Raw genomic sequence first — 26081 nt, forward strand, 5'->3', positions numbered from 1 at the left:
AGATCAGCCACCTCGCTAATGGCATTTCGGAAAAATCTAAAAACTTGGGTGTTCGAGCAAGTTTTTAACTAATTTCCGATGTAAGGTTATTTTGACCATGGACTTGCAACCAAGGATAACGAACTGAATTACGATTTCAACTATGAGATGTTTTCGACTTGTATTGGTGGCCCGATACTAAGTATGTTCATACTATGTATGTTTTATGTCTTGTATTTTGATATCTTATTTTATATTTTTAAGTGACTATTGTATTTTAACAAGTTGTAAACCGCAATGAGTCGCCGCACAGGCTGAGATATTAGTGGTATACAAGTGTATCAAATAAATAAATAAATAAATAAATTAAGCTTGATTCACTGTGGCAATAAGAGTTATTTAAGTACAAGTGGAATTTCTACAAGGTATCCAGATCTAAATGATTCACATATAAAGCATGGGTGCTATTAACAGGATAGTGGCCAGTGCATTTCAAAGTTTTGGGAAAGAGCACTTGAAAATTTGCAACAACCAATTTATAATTTCTATCCCATACATTTTAATTATAGTTTTACAGGTATAATACTAAGATAATACTAAGAAGTTTTTCAGACAAATATTTGTAACTTGGTACTGTTATTATGATTTTTCATACTGTAGAGATATAAAGACAAAGTATGACTCAGCTACATGTTTGGTATTGAAGGTATCATCAGGTATGAATCAGCTATATGCTTAGTATTAAAGAAAACACCACCACAGACAAAATATACGCCAGATTTCAATTGTTTATTATTTCTAAATGGTCTGTTCATCACTTAACTTAATCAAGATGTCTTGGCTCTTCTTGAACACTGGTATATTAACTATTTATATAATATAATTAGAATTAAGCATTATTTTTAAATGGTATTTATGTTAAATAGGTTTTTCATGTTCAAATTTGGCAAGGAAACTAGGGACCTCATCACACTAAAGTCCTGAAGCTGGGTGACAGCAGGGAGATTTACCAAGCAGTGTGGAAATTGCTTGCAGCAACGGGGGAAACTATTGCCCCGCACTCCACATCGTCTGCTGTGTTGCTTTCCCCAGCAAATGGGAAAAGTGTCACCACCTGGTTTCTCTCCCCCCCCCCCCCCCCCAGAATGAAAGCCATGTCCAATTCAGTAGATTTAAAAGGTTCATAAAGGTTGTTTTCATTTTCTGGTTGTCTGACTATTGGGTTCCTTCTTACTTTAGTGGCAAGGTTAGATAGATTATGGAGAGCTATAATTAACCAAAATAGTAGGCCTGGGTAACAACGCAAAAATTTGGTTTTGTAATCGTTTTGTAATTGGGGTGTTTTTTTGTTTCGTTATTTAAAATAATTACAAAATTTTCCCCCAAAAAAGTTCGGTATTTACGAAATTTCGTAAATATTTACAAAACATTTTGTAAAGATGGCGCCCTTTTTTTTTCAATATTTTTAAAATATTTTTTGAATTTAATTATTAATTTAGTAGAATAGGGAGGAGAAATTAAAATTATTATTATTAAATTTAAATTATTATTAAGGAGGGAAGGCAGGCACTCACTCTGGCGGGCCCTCTCGCTCGCTCGCCGCTCGCTCGCCCCTCTCGCTCGCCGCTTGTGGGGTTCAGAACGCTCTTTGATTGCAGGTGAACCATAAATCCCCGTAACTAAAACTCCCAAATGTCAAGGTCTATTTCCCGCAAACTCCATCTGTGTTCATATTTGGGTGTATATTGAGTGCTTTTGCCAAGTGTGGTCCAGATCCATCATTGTTTGAGTCCCTCTCGCTCTCCGCTCGCCCGCCCCTCTCGCTCTCCGCTCGCTCGCCCCTCTCGCTCTCCGCTCGCCCGCCCCTCTCGCTCTCCGCTCGCTCGCCCCTCTCTCTCTCCGCTCACTCGCCCCTCTCGCTCTCCGCTCACTCGCCCCTCTCGCTCTCCGCTCACTCACCCCTCTCGCTGGCCAAGTGTGGTCCAGATCCATCATTGTTTGAGTCTGTAGTGGTCTCTGGATGTAGGTGAACTACAACTCCAAAACTGAAGGTCAATGGCCCACCAAGCCCTTCCCTGACAGATGGCCATCCAGCCTCTGTTTCAAAGAGTCCCTCTCCACCGCACTCCCTCTGGGGCAGAGAGTTTCACAGCTGAATGGCTCTCACCGTCGCCGCTCGCTCGCCCCTCTCGCTCGCCCTCTCCCTCGCTTGCTCAGCCGGCAGAGCTCCCAGCAAGCATCGGCAGGTGGCCATCTTAGGTATTTCCGAAATGGACGGAAATACAAAATTTTTTGGCGCCTGCCGTTTCGATATTTAAAAACACTTCCAGGTTAAAAAAAAGTTTTGTTATTGTTTTGTAATTCAAAAAATAACGAATTTTTAACGAATTAACGAATTAACGAAACGAATAGCCCAGCCCTACAAAATAGGGATTGCTCTTGTTCTTCTCATGACATCTGTACTATAGTACTGTTGTTTATGGTGTCTTGAAAAAAGATCTGTCCTCTACCTGGATAGTTCAAAACTGTCTTCCACCTGGAGGGTTCTAAACAAACTTGCGGTGTGCCCACTGCATATGTGCAGAACCCTATTTTTCATAAAGGAATGTCTGATTGAAATAATCTTCAGGTTTCTATTAGGAGCCAATCTTATAAAGCTTCCTTGAAATTTAGTGCCCATCCAGGCAAGTCCATTTTTGGGACCTTTTTTTGTCGTGTCAGGAGCAACTTGAGAAACTGCAAGTCACTTCTGGTGTGAGAGAATTGGCTGTCTGCAAGGATGTTGCCCAAGGGACGCCTTGATGTTTTATCATCCTTGTGGGAGGCCTCTCTCATGTCCCCCGCACGAGGAGCTAGAGCTGATAAAGGGAGCTTATCTGTGCTCTCCTCGAATTCGAACGTGCGACCTGTCGGTTTTCAGTCCTGCCGGCACAGGGGTTTAACCCACTATGCCACCAGGGACTCCATTTTGGGACCTGTTTCGGTTTTATTGGAGGTGTCAAAAGGACACCTCTGGTAAAACCAAATTAATTCTGAACAAAGCAGGGTTTCCAAGCTTTGTTCCAAATTAATTAAACACCTGGTAAGACTCAGATCTAACGTAAGATATGGGACTTACCAGGTGATGATGGGCCCTGACAATGTGATGTGGGCCCTGTGTGGATTGGGCTCAGGGACCACATCACATTATCCCCGGACCCAATCCACACAGTCGTCTTGGTTTTTCGGACTCTGAAGAGGGCACCCACCCTTCCCTCCCAAATCCCAAAAGAAGCCCTTTAAAGTAAAAAAACAAAACAAAACCTTACCTGGCTGCCATTATGGTCCTTTTTGCACTCTCCTGCAGGAAGGAAATAATGTACCAGGAAAGGAGGGGGGCAAGGAGCCTCCCCCATCTTCTGGTGCATCATTTCTTTGCACCAGGAGGTTGCGAAGAGGACCATAATGGCAGCTAAGTTTTTAACTTTTAAGGGCTTCTTTTGGGGGGCTTCGGGGTGGCTTCATGTCATCCTGATAGTTATCAGGATGGCATGTAGATACTTGCCCAGGAAAGCCTGGGATTTTGGGGTGTGTGTGTGTGGACTCAGGCTGGTTCCACAGATGGCTTTAACCTGCCCGCAATTTGGATGCCTCCAGTAAAAATGTGCAAGCTTGCATATTATGGACCCTGTGTGGAAGGGCCCTCAAACCCACACCAAAGCTTCAGCAGAGGTTTAAGTGATGTCTGGAAGTGCCCATAGTGATTGTTTTCAATAATTGCTTGCACTGGAATATTGCTTCAGCTTTGCAAAGGGACCCTGTAGTTCCTTTGAGACTAATTGTGAAATGAGTTGGTAATATACACTTTTGTAAACTTTATCAGATGTGAGGAAATAAGTGCTTAGGAACTGGCCTTTGTAACTATAAATGAGCTGGTGGTATGTGTGACTAGCGATGGAAGAGGAAAACTTGTGGGTATGGTGATGACATGACAAATTTAGTTTTAACCGTGGTTGTTGGGGGAAAAAAGGCAGGAACAAAGAGATTGCCTAAAGCCAAAGTGAATGAATGGTGGAAAGAAAGTTATTGGAATGCTGTATGATGCTGCCTGGGGATCAGAAAAGAGATATAATATACCGGTCAAGAGAGCCCTCACGAGACTGATGTGTTAACTAGTATTATAATACATGTGGTGTGCCAGGAAACTATTGTTTTTGTTCAACCCACTGTCAAGGAATATGGACAAGGAATATGAGGATATATTCCAATTCTACTGTTTCTCTTTCCAGACATCAATTTTAGCTTTTTGCTGTTGTTCAAAGTCTGCTGTTCTGAGATGGTGCAACTTTGTAAAAGGTTTTACTCTATATGTCCGTGATTGGCGAGTTGTTTTAAAGAAAGAAATATAACTGGAGACTTCTGGCGATTGTTAAATCCTGAGGTTTCCTTAAAGTTTTGTTTTAAGCCTCTCCAAGTTCCTTTTGGGAGAGGGGGCAAGATACAAATAAAGTATTATTATTTGAAACACAATAAGATTAGTCCACCGCAGACACTCTGCTGGCTGTTGCAGTGGATCACACGTCGGACACTTTCCAAGTGTCTAGGACTATGTGATGTATCGGTGAATAATGTGTGCAGATCCCAGTAAGGTGGCCTTCTGCAGCTGGCAGATGGTAATTTTGTCAGCGCCGATTGTGTTTAAGTACAAGCCAAGTTCTTTAGGCACTGCACCCAGTGTGCCGATCAACACTGGGATCACCTTGACTGGCTTGTGCCAGAGTCTTTGCAGTTTGATCTTTAAATCCTCATATCGTGTCAGCTTTTCCAGTTGTTTCTCTTCAATCCTGCCGTCACCTGGGATTGCAACATTGACAATCCATACTTGGTTTTTTAACATGATCGTGAGGTCAGGAGTACTGTGCTCCAAAACTCTGTCAGTCCGAATTCGGAAGTTCCAGAGTAGTTTGACGTGTTCATTTTCTGTAACTGTTTCAGTCTTGTGATCCCACCAGTTCTTTGTCGCAGGCAAATTGTATTTGTGGCACAAGTTTCAATTAATCATCTGAGCAACGGTGTTATGCCTCTGCTTGTAGTCTATCTGCGCGATCTTGCAGCAGCTGAGGATGTGATCAATTTTTCATCTGCTTCCTTTCAGAGTCTACATTTGGGATCTGTCATCAACTATTCAATTCTAGCTTTGATGGCATTATCATCATCATCATCATCATCATCATTGTATTCAGTTTCAGCTTTAGTAGAACCCTAGTTAGCATCCCACACCCCACGTGATACTATTTTACATCTCCCAATAGATTGTTATCCTCGTAGCCCAGATTATGCCATCTTAAGGATTTCAAAATTCATCCCAACCCTCTCTTCTACCCTGACCATTTATTGCAGTTTGATACTAGCTTCAAACAGTGGTGGTTAGATAACACACTTCCACAAAAGTGTGCAAAAGAAAGCCCTTGATGCATGCCAGTGCTCGGTGGCTTGTGTAGTCACCATCCATACCTCAAAATGGTTGCAGGATTTCCCATGTAATCATCTACACAACAAAACAACTTTTTTTTTTCAATACCGGCTCAAAGCTGACTTTAAGTGGTTACTGTATGTGGGTAACAGAATTGTAACTTCAGTACTTTGTTCCCTTGCTCATATCAAAAGAGAGTAATAAGGGAGCAAAGGAGTAGCATCCCAGGCTATTTTCTACTTATTGTAAGCCTTCATCTGTAATTTCTCTAACAAAAGATTAATTTGGTAGCTTGTTGTTTATTCAGGGAACTTGAACCAGAACTTAAACCTTTTGGACTTAGACACTCTGTCATCTCCACACATCCAAATGTACACTACTATTCTGGAAAGGGTATGTGGAAGAGTAGTAAAATGCATCAAACTACATAAACATTGAGGTGAGGTACAGATGACAGTCTTCTCAGGGATGTCTCCATTGTGGTGATCCAGCCTTTAGAAGGAAGCAGCCATATAGAGAAGCTGAACTTCAACATCTCCACAAATCACATGTCAGTATATTTGCATTGTGCATATGTGTGTGTCTGTCTGCCTATGTAAGAAGCTTTCCCAGTGTGGCAAGCCATTGCAGACAAAGAGCTTATTATGTACAAGCAGCTGCCACAGAGAGCAAACATTCTGGTTTGTTAGCTCAAATGTAGCTCCACTTATGTTACAAATAAATTCATCTTGTCTGGGTATTTTTTCAGAGAGATATATAAATTCTTTTGGTTTCAGATAAGTTTTCTTGCAGAGTTTGATTTCAAATACCGGTATATGACATGTGCTTTTGGAATTAGACCATTTGGAGGTATATCAACACTGTGGAATTAATGCAGCCTGACACTACTTTAATTGTCCTGGCTTAATGCTATGGAATCTTGGAATATGTAGTTTGGTGAGGCACCAGCATTCATTGGCAGAGAAGGCTAAAGACCTTATGAAACTACAGATTCAAGGATTCTATAGCACTAAGCCAGGGCAGTTAACGATGTGTCAAGCTGCATTAATTCTGCAGTGTAGATGCACCCCAAGTCATGAATGTGTACTACAGCCTGACCTAAAGTAGCTTTTCAAAAGATGGCTATATAAATTCCATTCATTAGACAGTATGGCATCTGGAGCTGTAGCTAATTTACTATTTTTACAATGTATGAAGACTCTTGTTATCTGTTATAGGAATTCCTGGATACTAAATTTAGCAAACACACAACAAATTGATGATGGATAAGTCAAAGTAAACTAATGCAATATTATTGTGCCCTGTATTAATATTGTAAATACATAATCTAAATTTAAAATGTTGATTAAAAAAACATATTTGGACATTAGTTGGATTTAAATAGTCTTTATTTCATATCTTGCTTGAGTTATGATCTGTTGTTTTTGGTGGTACTGTTGTTGTCTGATAAAATCCTACATCTCTAATTTGATATTGCTTGATTTATTTGGAAATGCTGCTCAGCCACTGATTGTTTTCTTCATCTGTACTTGCTATTGCAAAGTACAAATTGATATGACTGAAATTCAGAATTAGAAAATTAAATATTTAGTACCAATAAACACAGCACATTAAAACATATGTCACTTTTTCCAGTGTGCTAAGAAATTTTACACAAGCTGCGAGAAATCAATTTTTTCTGATTTGGCTGGATTCTTACTATACTATAGGGCGGTGATCACTCGTGGCTGAGACTGATTGTGTTCCAAGGATAGTCTTGGAAGTGGGTGTGTAAGTGACCTATTCTGGATTTACATGGTCTGTCAAAATGAGTATGTAGGTTTCCGGGTGGAAGATAGTAATGACAAAGGTTTGCTTGACATGCCTCCCTCTCGGCACATTTCTTCCTTTCGCCCTCTATTTTGTACCTCCTCAAAATCCATGACACCATTGATAACAGCTGACCTCCAGCTTGAGGGTCAGGGATTCCCAGTTCCCTGTGTTTATACCACAGTTTTAAGGTTAGCTTGAAGTTCATTTTAAAACATCTTATGTTGTCCACCAACATTCCGTTTTGCATTCTTAAGTTGAGAATAAAGTGACTGTTTTGGGAGACGGCGATCCGACATTCAGACAATATGGCCAGACCTGTGAAGGTTATGGCAGATAAACATTACTTCAAGGCTGATGGTGTTTGCTTCTTCCAGAAAGCCGACATTTGTCTGCCTGTCTTCCCAAGGATTTGCAGGATTTTTAAAAAGGCAACGTTGATGGAATCTTTCCAAAAGTTGAGAGTAATGTTTGTAAATAGTTCATGTTTCGCAGACATACAATAGTCAGAAGTGGTCCTGAAAAACATCCCAGAAGTTTGTTTTCTTATTTTTCTTTATTGTTGTGGAACTCTGAATAGAGGTCTCGTATCCTTTCTTTCTTTTATCTGAAGGGTATGGAAAGACTTTAGTTCCAGTTCACTGTGCTCAAGTTGACTATTGACTCATATGCTACTGCTGTGCAGCAATTGTCTTGGCTGACTTGGTGTGCAGTGCATTGTCTTTCTTTACTGCTCTGATTGTATGTCTGATTGTGGCACACTTATGGTGTAGGTTACATATTTATTGATATGAACAGAAATAATGGCACAAAGAAAGCTTCTCCAGATTAGGTAATACATAAAACGTTGGCAAGGATTGAAAGAGAGCATGAAAATCCTAAGACCGAGAGATTCTTTCATTCCTCCTCTCAAATCTAAAAGGCACAGAAAAGGTCAATCTCTTCTGTGATGAAAGGTTACAACATTTGGTGCTTTTTACATGTTATCTACGGTATTTAGTTTAGGGGGAAAGGAAATAAAGGAGGCTACGATAAAGACATACAAAGGTATGGGTGGCATACAGGAAATTGACATAATAGTTTTTTATCCTTCTCCCATAATACCAGGACCCAGGATCATTTGGTGACAAACGGTGCATTTACCAATTTAACTAGCTTTGAAAGTTATATTAGACAAATTTATGGAGAATAAGGTCATGAAATCAATTTTTTCTATGAATACAAGCTCTTGGAAAGCAGCAGCAAAGGGAAGCTGTTTTCATAGATGTGGGCTGCCATTTTTTTTGGAGGCAGGATATGTTGTAGGTCTTTGATTTGATCCAGCATAATCCCTCTTATGGTGGTGTTAACCAATTGTTAAGTTTAGATCACCTTTTGAAGGTAAATATTAATGAATTTGAAATCCATTATTAGTGTATGATACCATAATTGTTTGTTAATGTACTGCTTGGAAGGAGGAGGCAGCATTTGCTTGCTGTGGGCAGCCTCTGACTTTTAACCTTTGACTCTGAAGGAGCTGGGGGTGGTGACGGCTGACAGGGAGCTTTGACATGGGCTGGTCCATGAGGCCACGAAGAGTCGGAAGTGACTAAACAAATAAACAACAACAAGCTGGTTGCCAAAGATGGTAATACTTCATATTTAGTGCTACCAGATCTCAGGGCCTGGGCCAGATTCTCCAAGCCAGATACTTTCACTTGGTGACATGATCGGGAGAAGAATCTCAGGCCAAGAGTGCTGCTGTGAGAAATATTTTTGGTCTGCTGCTGGCCTTGCTATTATAGGCTACTTTGAAATGTTTGTATACATTTTCCAAGTGGTCTATCTGGCCATGCCTCATTTCCCTTTCTCTCAAAGTTTGCCAAATTTCATCTGATATCAGGACTAAGTGGGAAAGCATGCTCCACTTGGAGGAATACTGAACTGCTTCAGGAATGACTGAATATGGTGCTACCTTATTATTGGCATTTCTTATTGTGTGAACTTTCTAGTTCTGCCTCCATTCTTCTCACTGTGTTCTGAATAGGTAAAACCTCAGTAAAATTTCATTTCTTGGTCTGAAGCACGTAAAGCTCTCTTTCTTTCCCTGTCTTTTTCTCTTTCCCCTGTAACTCCTGCCTATGTAATCTCTCTCATTCCCTAGAGCCTCTCTTTCTTCTCTTCTTGCACAACTCCTGGTTTTTTTGCTTCTCTGCTTCATCTGACTTGCTTGACATCTTTTTTCCTTCTCCTTCCCACTGACAACTCCTGTTTTTCTCCTTTCTTTCTTCTCGTCATCCTTGCTATCCTTCCCACATCTCCTAGTTACTTATTTTTATCTCCTAATCCACCTCACTCCCTTTCATCTCAGTTGTCCTTTTTGCTCCTCTCTCCTAGATAATTTGTCTTCACCCTCCATCCCCATTCCTCTTTTCTTCCTTGTCATTTCTCCTTCACGCACACTTCTAGCTACATATATCATCTCAGTTCCCTTTCCTTATTCTCCATTTCTCCAATTTTATCTTCTTCCCACAAAACCCTTTAGTCCACACCTGGGGTGTGGTTGGGTCCTAGCATTTTGATGTTGAAAAACTCTTTGTCTTCACCCCTTTCAGAAATATATGGTTATTAATATATGTTCGTGATTTTTGGAGGCTGACTGGAAAAAATGTATCTATTGGGAGAAATTGATTAATGGGAGCAACTCATTAAAGGCAGAATTTGGAGGCATTTCTTTTTATTGGAAGCGTTTATTCAAGTGGACCACAGTTCCTACATGTGCTAAAAGCAATGCTGGCAAAGATGATTGAAAGAGAGCAAGATAAAGCTTGTTCATTTCTCTTCAATTCAGATCTTGTGAAACTTAATATTTCTCATGTAAAATATTTTCCCATTTGTTAGGCTTTGTTTTTTATTTGCACAACATGATCTGAGCAACTAAATGATCAATGGTATTTCCAGGAGCTTTGGATCACATTTTGATCCTTAAATCCTAGGAGCTGAGATGCCTGTGATTTCTAATCTTTTTTTTTTTTTTTGCAAAGTGAGGTCAGTTGGTAGTGCTTTGGGTGCTACGGGTCTGTCTTGGTGTTTGTTTTACTACAACATACAGGCAAAGTGTCTCAGTTAGTGAGCCCATTTTTCTGTAATGCTCAGTGGAAATAAGCTCATAAGAGTCAACCCCTTTGCAATGGAAATAAGCTCATGGGCAGTCAACCCCTTTTCTACACATGGTCAAAAGTAATTCTCTATTGCAATGATTCTCAACCTGTGGGTCCCCAGGTGTTTTGGCCTACAATTCCCAGAAATCCCAGCCAGTTTACCAGCTATTAGGATTTCTGGGAGTTGAAAGCCAAAACATCTGGGGACCCACAGGTTGAAAACCACTGCTCTAAGGAGTATGTTTTTCTCTTGTAGGTGAAAAGATCAGCATCATCTGAGATTCTATTCCCAGGGGAGCATTCACCAATTATTTAAAATGGCAGCTCTTCCTCTAGCTGTTTCACTCTGTATTTTATAGGTTTTCAAGGAAAAGACAGAGGAAGGAGTTAACACTGTCATTTGGGATTCCTAGCAAGCTAGCAGTTGAGTGCTGTGAGTTTTGAATTGATGGTGGCAAAGAAGAAATCGTGGGTTGTCAGCCATTATTGCCCCCCAAACTTTGGGAGATGCTTGTAATGTTATATGAAGTATCTATCATCAAATATACATGATACCATCACAATACTTGCTAACACCCCTAAAGATATTCATAAAAAATGTAGAAGCTCTGGATTTTCTAATACATTTTATTAAATGTATAATTAATTTGTGGAACTTGCTGGTGTAAAGTATTAATTATTGAACTAAGAGTATAGCATGTTATAGAAATTGGGTATTTTGTATGAGGCAATTGTTGTATTTTGAAAAAAAGAAAATACAAAAATAAAGATAGCGAGTCCTCATGATATGAAGCCTGTCATGGTTGCTTATCTGATTACTGATGAAATATTGTTTCAGAAGGATAGTTGGCTGTAGCATAATTTTGCCAGTTGTGGATTCCATAAGTGACCAACTTCAGAATATCTACAGATCTGTAGAGAGCCAAGTCATACATCACATTCTGTATGCAGCTTGTGCTAGAAATTACTCAGCATGCACACTGAATTCCAGTTGTGTGATTGTCAGAGATATGGGCTGAGCTTTGGGTAGATTAGCTCTCAGCAAACTATCTCAATTGCTTGTGATACCCCAAAGTACACAGAGCTTAACATGCAAAGGAAGAAGTCACATGATTGCCCCCTCCCAGTGCACAGCTTGGGATGCGGCTCTTTGCAGGCTGAATATATCCTGGCAGCAGCTGTGTATTGAGGGCACCATCAGCATTCTCTCTGTGTCCTTGATTTCAGATGGGTAAAATTCTAGTAATGAGCCTTGTGGCTATTGAAAGTAATGTCCAAGACCTAAGGATGTTGGCATCAGGGCTGTTCAAGCTATAATATCGGTATCCGTTAGATCAATCAATAGGATTTTAAAAATATACTGAAATTAATATTAATACATTCAGTATTTCCACTTTTGGATTTAAGAGCCAAGGACCTAGATGATTACAGAGATCTGTCAGCATTAAACAAATTTTCTCATTTTATTTTGCTTTTTGTTTTACCAACCTGCTTAGTTTAGATTTTCCCCATTTTTTAAATCACAAAATTCAAAAACAATACAAACCTAGAGTCTACTGTTTAGTTGTACCAACTATTTCTCATAAAAGGCCAAAGTAGCCTTTATCACTACAATGGAATATTAAAGCTAAATATTAAAATCCAGATAGAAATTAGTATAAAAATAAAATTCTGGCTAAAAAGCACACTTCTGTCTTGAAATGCATAAGTGACATGACAATTTCAGTGCTACTTGGGTCTCTTTTTTCTATCCACACAGTAGTCATTCCTGATATAAACCAATTGGTAATGTTCATAATGTTAAGAAGCAGAGGCTTGTAAAAAGCCAGTTGTGGGCTTTGTTCCCCATGCTATGGAGAATTACTACATGGTATGACAAGTTTCATAACTAGGAAGAAATGTCATAGTGGATACAAAAGTACAATGATGCAGACAATATGTCAACAATATATGGAAAGTTAAATGGCCCCTTTTTATATGATAGACAAAGAATAATAAGTGCAACAGGAGTAAGGTATCTGTGGTCCACGGGGATAATCAAGTCCACTGGATATTTATAACGGGTTTGCAGAAGCTCACTGACCAATCCTGTCCCAAGATTGGGGCTCAGTGACTGCTGTAAGTGCTGGCTAAATGCAATTTGCATAGGGAAAGAAGAGAAGGAGAGAAGCTGAATGCCCACTCAGCTGATACTTGCCGGATATAACTGAATCTCAGTGTCAAAACAGGAGAGGAGAAAGAAGGTTGAAGCCATGTCACCAGTTGAAACACAAGGAGAGGTTCTTGTTGGTTCCTTGTTCAGGGATTGGTGTTAGAGGTATCTCCGTTGCATTAATTTAATCTGGCCCATTGATGATTTTGGAAGGATTCCACTTCTGGACTAAATAGTTCACCACTAAATAGCAACAAGGCAATTTTTCTGTTCCCCAAAATGGACTTGGTCTTGTTATAATGGAAATCAGGAATTCAAGACTTTGGAGTCTATAATTTGTTTCCTGAAATGAAATTACCGAATGGAGACCACAAGATGATACAAAGATCTCAATCCAACATCCCTTCAGCATATTGTAAATATCCACACGCAGATCTATACTACTCTGAAGCATTTCTTCCTCACCAACTTACTGTGATGCCCCTGAAGCCACCATTGCATATTGTTGTTTATTCATTCAGTCGCTTTCGACTCTTTGTGACCTCATGGACCAGGCCATGCCAGAGCTCCCTGTTGGCCGTCACCACCCCCGATCCTTCAGAGTCAAGCCAGTCACTTCAAGGATACCATCCATCCATCTTGTCCTTTGTCTGCCCCTCTTTCTTTTTCCTTCCATTTTCCCCAGCACCGTTGTTTTCTCTAAGCATACTTTGTATCAAACATTCAGAGAAGCATCTGACAGTGTATCCATAGCCAGACTTTACAATCATTAAAGGAATAAGCCCAGTGGATGGATGTTAGTGTTGAAGTCATCACTTTGCTTCTGGCTGTGAAGATGTAGTCAAGCCCTTTTAAAAATTCTGCTTTTTTACTGCAAAAACAGTATGGCCATGTGGGACAGCTCAAGGAACTTTAAAATATAGGAGGATTATTATGCCCCACCTCATTCAGCACACTGCTGAATGAGGTGGGGCATAATAATCCTCACATTGCCCCAAAAAGGAAACACACAGGTAAAGGACACATGTCCCTAACGCAGTTCTGACTATGGTACAGAAACAAGCCATTTTTAGTGAAAAAAACAACCTGCATGTGTGTATTAAAGAACCATGGATATGCTGTATGGAGCAACAACACACAGTTCACCTTAAGAATGAATGCGATTTTCCTGCTTCTTGGCAGAGGGTTGGACTGGATGGCCCACAAGGTCTCTTCCAACTCAATGATACTATGATATTTTGAGTAGAACAAGGAAATAGGGATTTTTTTTTACTCAACATAAGTGGAGCAAGGCCCATTATCCTTTGTAGAGGTGTAGATCAGTTTGAAAGTCAGCCAACTGGAATTGTCTTCTTAGATAAGGAGGCTGTCCATAGTGGGCACAGCCTCCTCAGTTGGGAGCCCTTGAAAGCTTGGACCAGATTGGATATTTTCCTTTAAAGCAGTCCCTTTCACAAAAGAATGTTGCCCTGCATTGGAAAGGATTTCTGCTGGAGGAAGGATAGATGTGTGTGTGTTTTCACTCTGGTCCTTTGTGTTGACCTGCCCAAACTGCCCAAGGTGATGCACAAACTACAGCAATCTAGCTTCTTCTTTTTTAAAAAAAAAAAAATTCATCAAACGTTTCTTTATACTTCTGCAATGCTCTGGGTCCACAAAACATGTGGATAGCTTTTTCACATGTATGGTTGATACTGCTTGCTTGCATTCACTCCTAAATATTGTACTGCAAATGCAGGGCAGTATAGAGAATCCAGAGGGGAAGCGGCTTACTATAAAACTGAAATGAAGGCCCTTCTTTCCTGTGAAGAGGCCAGATTTCCTCATTTGTAATCTGTTGGGTGACACATGTCAGGTGTGGAATTAAAAAGCAAGGCAGTCACAGGAGTTTCTTCTTTCTGCCAGCCTTTCCCCCCCCCCCCCTCTCTCTTTTTCATTCGGCATGTGTGTATGTCTTCTTGCCTCTCACTTTTCTCCCTCTTTCCCTCTCTGTTTCTCTCCCTGGCAAGAGCCATCTGTCCCTTCCCCAAGAAGCCTGCTGGGCTGGGAGGAAGAGAGAGAGACTCCTGCTCCCTGCCCAGCGTGGGAGGAAAATGGATAGACGGCTCTTGCCAGACACCTAATTTCAAATAGGCCAAGTGCCACATGTACCTTTAGGGCTTAGGTCATTTACCACATTACAAAAGAATAAAAAAGCATCTCCTAAATACCTTTCTGTATTGAAAGGATAGACTTATAAAACAGAGAAATTGTCCATATAAGTGAAGGAGTTCAATCTTGTGTCTGAGGAATATAGGAGGGGAAAAAAAGAGGAGAATCTAGCTACTCTTGTATTGTCACATGCCCCACTGTAGAAAAATATATGCTTTTAAATGGATATGTGTAGCTTTGTCATAAAACAGCAACTTACACTTCACAAAGGATCTGCAGAGTAGGTGATCTGCTTTCCCATGTCAGTATAGCCTTGTGATGAGCTGTCTGAGGTGCTCTGTAACCATGCATTTCCAAATCAAAATAGCCAGGTTGCCAGAAAAGCCTAATTAGATTATGAATGGACCATAGGTTAGGCATGCTTCTTTCAAAAGCTGGGTTAGATTCTTTGCTTTGCTCTCAGTTTCTTCACTGTGCTCCCAATTCCTAATCGAATAACAGGCTATCTGAAATCCAGGGAAGTCTCTCATAGTATTGACTTTGGAAATGTATTTTTGTTTGAGTGCTATGTATTTATAATCACCCCTCGTCAGTCTAATATCCCCCAGCCTAATAACAAAAATGGTCATTATTAAAATAGAAAAATCAATACACAGAATATTCTGCTTTGACCAGTAGAAAGTTGAAATGCAGGTACAAAACTAAAATAAAACCCTGAAATATTTTTAAAATTTTCTTTTTTATAGCAACATTTTTGAAAGTCTCAAGAGTATTAGTAAATTTGTTACATTTCTTTCCACAATCTTTTTGGCACTCAAAAGACAAAATTTAATGTGAGTTTTGTCCACAAAGTGAAGGATGCGCTATTTGGAATAGTGCAGGGTTGTTATTTTTTTTGTACATGTAGTGGCTTGAATTTTGGACTACTTTTTAGTTTTGCTGTGAAGGTGTAATTCAAAACCCTGTAAACACTAAAATTACAAGAATACATTTTAGTACAATACAAGGCTCAGACGTGCTGAAAAAATAGAGGAACCAGAATGATATAGTTGCTTGAGCATTGAATAAGACATGAGTTTGAATCCTTACTCAGCCATGGAAATTCACTGGGTGAACTTGTACAAGTCACCCTCTAAGTAGCCTCAGAGGAAGACAAAAACAACCCGCTCCGGAACAGATTTTGAAAAGAAAAACCCACGATAGGGTTGCCATAAATCGGAAACAACTTGAAGGCATGCAGTAACAACAAACAGAGCATAAAATTGTGGTTCCTTTTTTGAAGTCAATGTACATAATATCCTCAGTTGTTCAAGTCACTTTGACTTCCTCTTCCTAGCAGTCCAAGTATACTGGAAAGATATTAAATATGTAATGTGTTTCTGACCATTCATGATACCCCCAATTTGTATGAAGCATTCACCTTATTCAGGGAAACCACGAGTAAAAACTTAGGTTCTCAACCTGTGGGTCCCCAGATGTTTTGGCCTTCCAGAAATCCTAACAGCTGGTAAACTGGCTGAAATTTCTGGGAGTTGCAGGCCAAAACACCTGGGGACCCACGGGTTGAGAACCACTGTTCTAAGGGCCCTTCAACACAGCCGCAAGCCAGAATAACAAGTCAGGAAATCCCACAATTTCTGCTTTGAACTCGAATATATGACAGAGTGGACTCAGATGACCCAGTTCAAAGCAGATATTGTGGGATTTCCTGTCTTGATATTCTAGGTTATTTGGCTGTGTGGAAGGGCCCTCAGCCCCACTTCCCTCATTTTTCCACCTTCCCAAAACTCTAGGTGTGTTCTTGTTAGTGGAGTCTTAGCCTAGCCAGTTAACCTCTACGTTTCAGACTCTGATTTGCTGTATTCTCTTGTCGGTCTACTCTCCATCTTGAATTATTTGCTTGCCAAGGGTTATTCTTGTCCTTTCTTGAGTCACAGTGTGCCATCATTAGGCATGGGAAAAATCTTATTAGTGATCACATTTTCATTGAGATCTTGAGACATCTCCATGTCCCACAGGGAATTCAGTACTCTTGTGAGATTTCTTACCTCCTGCATGAGAGACAGTGAATACTTTTTCCATAGCATTTTCTACATTTTGTGCAAAATGTCTGTGTTCAAAGCCAGTATCTTTCCCTATATGCACATACATACAAAAAATAGAGAAGAAGTCATTGAGTGATGGAAAAAACAGCAAGAATCTATCCAATGCTTCTAGTTATTATTATTATTTTATAACACATTCAAATCAGGAAAAAGAAAATAATTTTCTTACACAAATAAGAACAACATTTAGGAAAATCACTATAGATATAAACATATTTTTAGTCTTCTAAACACTACCTACGATATCTATAGGGAGTGGAAAGGCAAAGGCTCCTTCCACACAGCTGAATAAAATCCCACATTATCTGCTTTTAACTGGAATATGTGGCAGTGTGGACGCAGATAACCCAGGTCAAAACATATATTGTGGGATTTTCTGTCTTGATATTCTGGGTTATATGACTGTGTGGAAGGGCCCAAAGATGATTTTCTCTCTCCCTCATAGAGGTTATAATCGATACATAAGAGAGAAGAACTTGTATTAAATGTAACCTTAATTGTACCTCTACCGATTCTGCTATTTATCAATGTCCTGCCAGTTAAAGTTGTACAACAAGGCAACAACATAATGTAGTTTTGTGAGACTGCACAATTGCACAAAAGTTTTCCTTGCAAATGCCAAAAAATTTTCATTTAAAAAACACCTTGCTGTCCTATAGGTAAGGAGAAGTGTTGTTGTTCATTCGTTCAGTTGCGTCCGACTCTTTGTGACCTCATGGACCAGCCAGGAGAAGTGTTTTGGCAGAATTCACAATCTGCCTTGCCACCACACCACCTTGCCACCAGTTGTCTTCACACATAAATCTTCCCTTGCTTTAGCAACAGCTGGAATTATCACAGAGACTTCTGTTGTCACAGAGGTTCTTGTCCAGTTATGGTTGACCTGAAGGAGAGTCCTTGCTCTTTTAAGATGATGTGTTCCTTCAAAAGCAATATTACCCAAGCCATTTTATATTCCACATTATCCTCATATTGTATACTTCATATAAATCATTTTATGCATGGCCTTCTCAACATGGAATTACTAGATGGTGTACATAAAAATATGAATGTATTATAACAACTGTAACAAAATTATACTAAGGGGAATAAAAACAATACAAGTGTCATGAAGAGCAAACTCTAATCTCCTCAATCTGGAACCCATTAAGTATATGCAGTATTGAGGTGGGATATCAATTATGGAAATACTTTAAATTACAATTGTTGTAGTTAAACAAGATTAATAGCAGTATGGATTGTATGTTTTATCTGGAATTACAAAATCTAAAGTATTCCAAAATCAGAACATTTTCACATGGGTTGCTGAGATAGTGACACCTTTGTTTTCAGGTTGAGGGGACAATGTTGTTTTCATATGCTGTTTGACACCAATATTTTCATTTCTCATGTTGGGTTCTGTGAAAAGAAGCATCACATCCACACTGTGATGAGACCTCCAGATGGGATTCTGACACAGTATGATGGAAATTATTTGAATCTAAAGCTACCCATGATGTGGCTTTAGTTCTCCAAATTGGTCACATAAGTGTAGGTTTTTGTGTGTGTCAGGAGTGACTTGAGAAACTGCAAATTGCTTCTGGTGTAAGAGAATTGGCCATCTGCAAGAATGCTGCCCAGGGGACGCCCAGATGTTTTGATGTTTTACCATCCTTGTGGGAGGCTTCTTTCATGGCCCTCATGGGGAGCTGGAGCTGACAGAGGGAGCTTATCCACACTCTTCCCAGATTTGAATCTCCAACCTGTCAGTCCCCAGTCCTGCCAGCACAAGAGTTTAACCCATTGCACCACCAAGGGCACCCTACCCAAGTGTAGTAATCTGTTCTCAATATGGTACTGCAATGCATGAACAGACTTTCCATAATGGTGTACATATCCATTTCATCTGATAGTTCTAAATCTGAATATATATGAATCTCCTCTTTAATCTGTCCTGGTGGGTGTCACCTATCTTTTGAATTTACTGAGTCTTCCACTCACATGTTACCAGTCAACATATAATAGTGCACATATTGATCTCTGATCACTGACCATGATTTATTTAGCAGGACCTGGAGTGTGCAAACTTGAAGACATCATTGCAAATATCAACTTATAATGAATAGACTGACTAAGTTTACATGTATTTCAGTTCTTCAGAATGATGTGATAGGACAAACAGGGTGAGGGCAGGGAGCACTTTCTTCATTAAAAGAAGAGCAGGGAGATATATCAAATCTTAAGATCTCTTTGTGCTTCAACTATTTGCTTCTTTTTGCTTCTTTTGACTAAAAATCTCTTTCTTGAAAGCCTCCCAATATGCTAGAGTACCTGACCCCAGTTTCAAATTGCAAAGAAATCTGTTAGATTCTGCCTCTCTTGGCTTTCCTTTAAAGAAAACTGTTCATAAAGAAAGTGGGGGGTGGGGAAGGAAACCTAATGCATTTTTTTAAAAGAGAAAATTGGTTGTGAGTGAAAGAAATGTGGGGGGGGGAGATAGAGGAAGAGCACACAAACCAGGTGATTAGAATAAAATTTGCCATGTGCTTTTTATGTTTCTAAACAATTGTAGGGAGCCTTTAAAACAGGGTTGAGGGGGAGAAAGGGGAAAATCCCTCTTAATGCAGAGCCTCCCCTTGCAGGATAAAATGGAATTAAAATATTGTCAATAAATTGTGTGAGAGAGACTGTATCAGTCTGTGCATTGATAGTCTGTGCATGCAGGATAAGAGCATTGACTGCCTGCTAATCTATTCCCAGATGGAGGTGGATGCAGACGAGAAGCGCCATCGCACACGGTCCAAAGGTGTTCGAGGTACGTCTCTTGCTTCAGTAAATCACTCAAGGCCCCTGCTCAGGGTGACCTTCATCCTCCAGAATCTCTTTGCATGATTCATTCTGACCCTTGCTTTTTTACACAGCCTTTTTTTGGCAATTTTCAGCAGAAGAGGGGGGCACTTGTAATAGATGATAAATTTTTATATATTTTCCATCTCTCTGCAGTTCCCGTGGAACCAGCCATACAAGAGCTGTTCAGGTTAGTGCTCTGAGTGTAAAATGTATCCCCATTAGCAATTTAGAAAATTCATGCCTTTTAATGGGTATAATGCACTTTCAAGTTCATTGGTGGCTTGCTCATGCCCTGCTGCACTGATGAAATTAATTCCCCTGGGATTTGCTAATAAAAAGCATCCCCCTTCCCCCCACTTTTCCTTTCAGTTATTTGATTTCTCCTTTCTGTCTTTGTTGCCCTCCATCTCTGTAATGCCTACCGCCTGCTTTTAATATAATCTCTGAGCAGCACACCGACACCTGTATAATTAATTCCTTCTTTTTTACAGCTGTCCTACCCCTGGCTGTGATGGCAGTGGTCATGTTAGTGGCAAATATGCAAGACACAGAAGGTAATGTGTGTGTTTGCATGTGTGTTTGTGTGTACTGAGAACGGGCTGGAAATATCCAGTAAACAACTTAGCAGCTAACACGGCTCTGTTCACGACCAAAACATAATTGTTGGGGAATTAATAGTGTACACAAGAATTTATTTTGTACTTTTGTATATTTTTTGCATTTTCACTTTGTTATAGCATCCTAATCCTCAACTTTTCTAACAAAACTGCAGCATTACTGGAGTCAAACAAAAGAAACAGAAGTGTGGTAACCATGCCCCTTTCTAACTCTGATCAGACTTAGCATGATTAGGTATATTAACCATGTACAGAACTAATACACACACACACATATCAGTTTCATGAAATGCACATATCTCTGCTCTCCATTTTCGGATTGGATACCCAGTTTTGCAGTTTGTTTTTGGTAAATTAAAATGTTAGGTTAATTGGCATACTTTGTGCCAGTATAGTGTACATCATCAGATAAAGTGCCGAAATGGAACAAAACCATAGGCTTTTGAGTACAGGGCAATGTTGAGGTTATATTCCATGGGGGAACTTTAGGACAGGTCAGTGATGATATGGCTTTGGATTTAGGTGATTTTATTATTATCATAAAAGTTCTGTATCCTTTGCTGAATCTCATGGCTGATAAAATATTCAGTAATTTTTAGAACCTCTTTGTTGTTCATTCCTCAATTAATTATTAGAATGCTTGGACATATTTCATTGAAGTCATTTACAGATTTCTGTAACTGAGGTGAAGGTGTGTTGACATACTTTAAAAAGTATTATACATCCAAGGTGCTCACTTTACTGTTTTGTGTTTTCTGTGTAGCATAAAAGTGCCAAAGTGAGGTGATGGGAAGCTGCTGTCAGTGTCAGCTATTCCCAAAACACCAGTTTGTATAGAGGACAATTAGGGACTAGCTAGTATGAGGTTCAGTGTGCATAAGTTCTTGATTTCAATGAATATTGAATAGTGTTAGACTGCACTGTACTGAAAATGTTTTGTTTCAGTAGTTTCTTCACTCTTCTTTAGATATGTGGGGAATTGTCTGCTGCACATGACATTTGTTCTTGTAAGATTTGCTGCATGCCAGGGCTGTGGTCCCAAATCTTGCTGCAGGAGCGATTAAATCTTAAGAGTTGGAGCATTACATGTTGCTGTGGTCATCTTGTTGCATATTGTCATATTGTTCATGAAAGCCCATACATTTCCAAAACGAGGATGCCAAATAGGAAATTCTGACTCTGAAATGCTGCATTAAGAATTCCCCATTGTTCCCTTTCCTGTTTCCATATTTTGGTAACACTGCTGTAAATGCATAGTTTGCTCTATATTTCCGTTCATAGATACCATTTTCCTTTTTTTATATCAACAACATGCTCCTGTGAAATGATAAAGTATTGACAAAACAAAAGCCCCAAACTTACTATGTTTATAGCTGTATCAATATAGTGCAGTTTCAATGTACAAGATTATATCTACTTCTCAGTAAACCTCTTCTAAAAGCAACTTAATTCAAGCATCTGCACTATTAAATCAAGATTGCCTTTTGGTATTGTTCTTGTGAGTGTAAATGTATTTGGTTACTCTATAATAAGGGGAGACTGAAAAGAAGGAGCAGAAAGTTGTAATATATTGTAGGCTTTAATTGTAGAATGTGTTTACATTTTTCTGCTTAAATTGGAATTTAAAATACTGGATCACAGATTAGGGTGAACAAGAGGAACATAAAAGAATGGAGTGATGGCATCTTTGCATCCTTAGCTATGAATGAGTTAGGAGGCATCATTATGTCCCACAATCCTGAGCTCTCTGAAACAATGCCAAGAATTTTAAAGTATTTAGTGTACTCTAAGTTTGGTAAATGTATGACAAGCTCAAAGTTATGTGTGCTTAAATCCCATTAAACTCAGGAGGAGCAAAGACATAATTAGGGTCCAAGAAATTTTAACTCCTTCCCACACTCATACCATGGATGCATCTACACTGCATAATTAATGCAGTTTGACACCACTTTATGGGATAATGAAAACTATAGTTTTAGGTCTTTGGCCTTCTCTGGCAAAAGCTATAGTACCTCACCAAACTGCAAATTACAGGATTTCATAGCATTGAGTCAGGGCAACTGATGTGGTGAACTTGCATTAATTCTCCATTGTAGATGCACTCTGTGTTTTCCTGTATCTTTTACTTTAATAAACCAAAATACTTTGAAATTAATGGGATTGCCATATGTTAAAAGGAGATTTGAAGGCATATCATGTTCTGACCGAAAGTTTAGCCATTTGTTCAGGCTGGTAGATGGAACTTCTATAAGGATTGGATGCAGACTTTGTCATACTTAGAACAGAGTCACTGGGATCAACAATGGCTACTTACAAATATTTTAAGCCTTGCAGTGGGTCTTCTCTAAATATGAGTCAAGAAGTGACCCCAAATAATTATATATATATATATATATATATATATATATATATATTGAATAATTTAGTATTTTGTATTCTCATTAAAAATACAAAGTACACATTTGACCATCAGATTAAATATTTTTAGGATTCTGTGTTTTAGATTTCCTTTGAGGTGATCCAGGGCCCTTCCAGATAGACCCAAAATGTGGAACCTGTCTCGTTTTTATCTGAGGCATTCAAATGACACCTCAGGTAAAACTGAATTAATGTGGAGAGAATTAAGGTTTCCCAGATTGCTCTGGATTAATAAAACACCTTGAAAGCTATGGGTTTGGACTCAAAGCTAAGGTCCGGATCTTTCCAGAAGACTCCCCAAAGTGATCCCGGGTCTTCCCCAAATCGCCCCTCCCCTCCCAGCCCCAGATCCCCCCCCAACTCACCTGAGGGAGCTGCTGGGAGCACAGACCCCTCCAGAGAGTCTCCTGGTGCTTGAAAATGATGTATAGAGAGGTGGAGGGAAGCAGTTCCTCCTCTTCCCCCCACCTCCTGATGCATGATTTTTGCATGCCAGGAGAGCTCTCCAGAGGGTCCTGCACTGCTGGCAGGCTTCTTGGGTAAGTTTTGTGTTTTTTTTGGAAAATAGGGGGCTGGCTCCATGGAGGGCATGGAGCCATCCCATCAGGGAAATCCCGGGGTTTGGGGTGGGTGTGTAGCCTTTAAATAACCCAGTTCCTCCTGGGATTAAGACCTGTCTGGAAAGGCCCTTATATGCTCTTTTTAGTCACACACTACCCAGATGTATTCAATTTGCACTTCCTTGGTACAGCAATCTAATTGATTTAGTTAAAGTATTTTTCCTGTAGCTACTAGGTGTTTACAGCCAGAGAAGGAAAAAGAGGAGGCACCACTGCTGGATTAAAATAGTCCCATTTATTAATGTTAACTCAGATCTGCATGCCATTAGTACCCTGACACATAAAGTAAGAAATGGTGAAAAATTCTAAGCTATTACCTTGTCAAATTACCTAATGGACAATTAATTCTGAAAGAGAAGTAGTCAGTTGGCTACCCTGTTTTGGACCTATCCGTTTAGAAGTAAAGACACTCTCCCATATTATCTCTTCATGCTGGATCACTTTACATTTCCAATATGAGGCATTCGAGCCTTCTCCCATATGCAGACCTCAGAACTCCACATGGATGGTTTCAGCTGATCTCAAAGGCTTGGGCAGCAATCAAAATCCTGCCTTGCCTGAGATACCATGCTGCTAATTGCCAGTTCCAATGGACCAGAGCAATCCGTCTTCCTCCCTTCCCCCCATTTTCAATTATTCTTATGCTAAAGCTCCTATGCAGGTAGTAATCTACTCTCACTCTCTGTGTGGCTTGGATTTGTGTCGTAAAATAATTGTGATGCTTCAAAAAGTGAGGGACTGAAAATAGCTTAAGGCCACTTCAAAGTTGTCTCTAAAATTATATATAGTAATGAATTCTATAGTAATGATCGTTTCAATCTGTTTATTGCATTTAAATGTTTTAACTGTTTTATAATTTTAAATGTTGTATTTATTATTTGTATGTATAATGAGGCATTGAATTTTGCCATAATCTGTAAGTCGTTCTGAGTCCCCTTTGGGGTGAGAAGAGCGAGGTATAAATATAGTAAATAAATAAATTCTGAATTGTGGTTACAAATAATAATGGCATTTTAAAGATAAAATGATTGGAATTAGAGTGTATTGATAGAAAAGAATAGAGCTGTTGATGATTCATGTTTTATTTAAACTTAGACATAGGTGTGGTGGTTGCACTGCAGATCTCCAATGCTGAGATACTTGGATGAAAATTTTTAGTTTGAGATTGTTATTGCATGTCTTCAATTATTCCTGACTTATGATGACCCTAAGATAAACCTATTATAGGAGTTTCTTAGCCAAATTTGACTTGACCAAGATTACTCTGTGGGTTTCTATGGCTGAGCAGAGATTTTGAACTTTGGTCTCTCAGTCTCCTAGTTTAACACTCAAATGCCAGTTAATAGTTTGAGATTTTATCCCATTTTTTTTAAAAAAATTATCCTTCCCAGATTTTTTAATGCTATTTCTCTTTGGTTATTTTTTTTCTTTTTGGCCGAATAGATAATTAAAGGCAACCTGAGACGACATTATTACACTGTGATTAAATCTGGACATACAAACATTTTGACTAGGCTGCTTCCACACAGCCAATTAATTCAGGTTTAAGAAAGCTGGTTTGCTTTGGAGTGCCTACATAGGCAGCTCATGAACTGTCTGAAAGATGCAAGAGAGCCCACTCAGATGGACTGATCAATTGAAACCTAAGATTTTTATTGACTCCTCACAAAGACCAGCTTACACAGCTTCCCAAGACTTGAATCACAGCACAGCGAAACAAGACAGTGAAATCCAGCGTTCCCATGGGAACACTGTACTTTGATTGTCAGAAGGAGGCATTTGTTTACCTTCCAGCTGGGCTCTGTAGCTGCTTTTTACTCCAACTGCTTTCTTACTCATATTTATATGAACCCTCCACATTTGGCATTCGGTTTCTTCCTGTGCATTGTTTATACACAGGAGGGATTCAGTGGGATTTATGGCTTGATTCATGATTTACGGTGAATTTTTTATCACACCATTTCTGTCTGGATTTGCATTGGAGCTTGCATAGGGTGGGGAAATGTTTTCTAGGCACCCCAACCTCAAGCTGCCTTCAAGCTTGATTTTAGTGCCTGTGTAAAGGGGGCCATAGGTCACTGATGGAAATGAAACATTCAGAAAATGACCCTTTGTTATATAATCACACAGACTATATACCAAGTTGGGGTCATAATGTACATAGAGTAGCAGCAAAAAGTTATTTTGCTAATGAGATTGGCTATTTGGTGGTATCACCAAGGAGCAGAAAATAAAGCAATGCAAATAAATAGGAAAACATTTACTTAAACAGTGCTAAACATACAACAGGATGATTTTTAAATAATGTCATGAAATGTGTGAGTAGTTTTATTGTAGTTGTCAGGTTATAGTGTAGATGCTATCTTTCTACAAATGGAGCAATGCTCATATTCCCATAATTGAGCTTTCCTGTCTTCTTATATATGCAGTCTAGAATGCTCCACAAAATGGGATTTGGTGATTTTGCGAAGGTATTCAAATATTGTTCTGGAAGATGCAGATGTGTGTGAGAGATAGGAGAATACAGCTTCCTGCCCTTTGCATGAGTGAAAGAACAAGATAGGATCCAGGCTTTTGAAGCTCAAGCAATATGGATTCTTTATGAGCCAAAATATCCCCACAACCAATAATATTTTAAGAAGGTGTTCCATCAGCTCTACCAAACACTCACAAAAATGTGATAAATATTTTTTGAATATAACAAGAGAGGGTGAAAGATTTTTCTTTTGAAAAATCACAAATATATGTATTTTTCTAAATCTGTTGTGGTATTACAAAGTTTTGCCTGATTTGAGGCAACATCTTTGCA

The 26081-nt window shown here is 39.3% G+C and overlaps 1 protein-coding gene across 16 annotated transcripts in view; it reads left to right on the forward strand.

The window, feature by feature from the left end:
• Positions 1-26081, forward strand: part of MYT1L (myelin transcription factor 1 like) — a 367019-nt gene that overhangs the window by 190001 nt on the left and 150937 nt on the right. For all 16 annotated transcript variants that reach the window (XM_060752740.2, XM_060752741.2, XM_067468161.1 and 13 more), the window contains 3 exons: positions 19528-19582; positions 19771-19804; positions 20109-20171. In XM_060752740.2, the coding sequence (XP_060608723.2) occupies positions 19528-19582; positions 19771-19804; positions 20109-20171 (152 nt within the window). The remainder of the gene's footprint in view (positions 1-19527; positions 19583-19770; positions 19805-20108; positions 20172-26081) is intronic.

The sequence above is a fragment of the Anolis sagrei genome, chromosome 1 (assembly GCF_037176765.1).
Source record: "Anolis sagrei isolate rAnoSag1 chromosome 1, rAnoSag1.mat, whole genome shotgun sequence".
Taxonomy (NCBI): Eukaryota; Metazoa; Chordata; class Lepidosauria; order Squamata; family Dactyloidae; genus Anolis; species Anolis sagrei.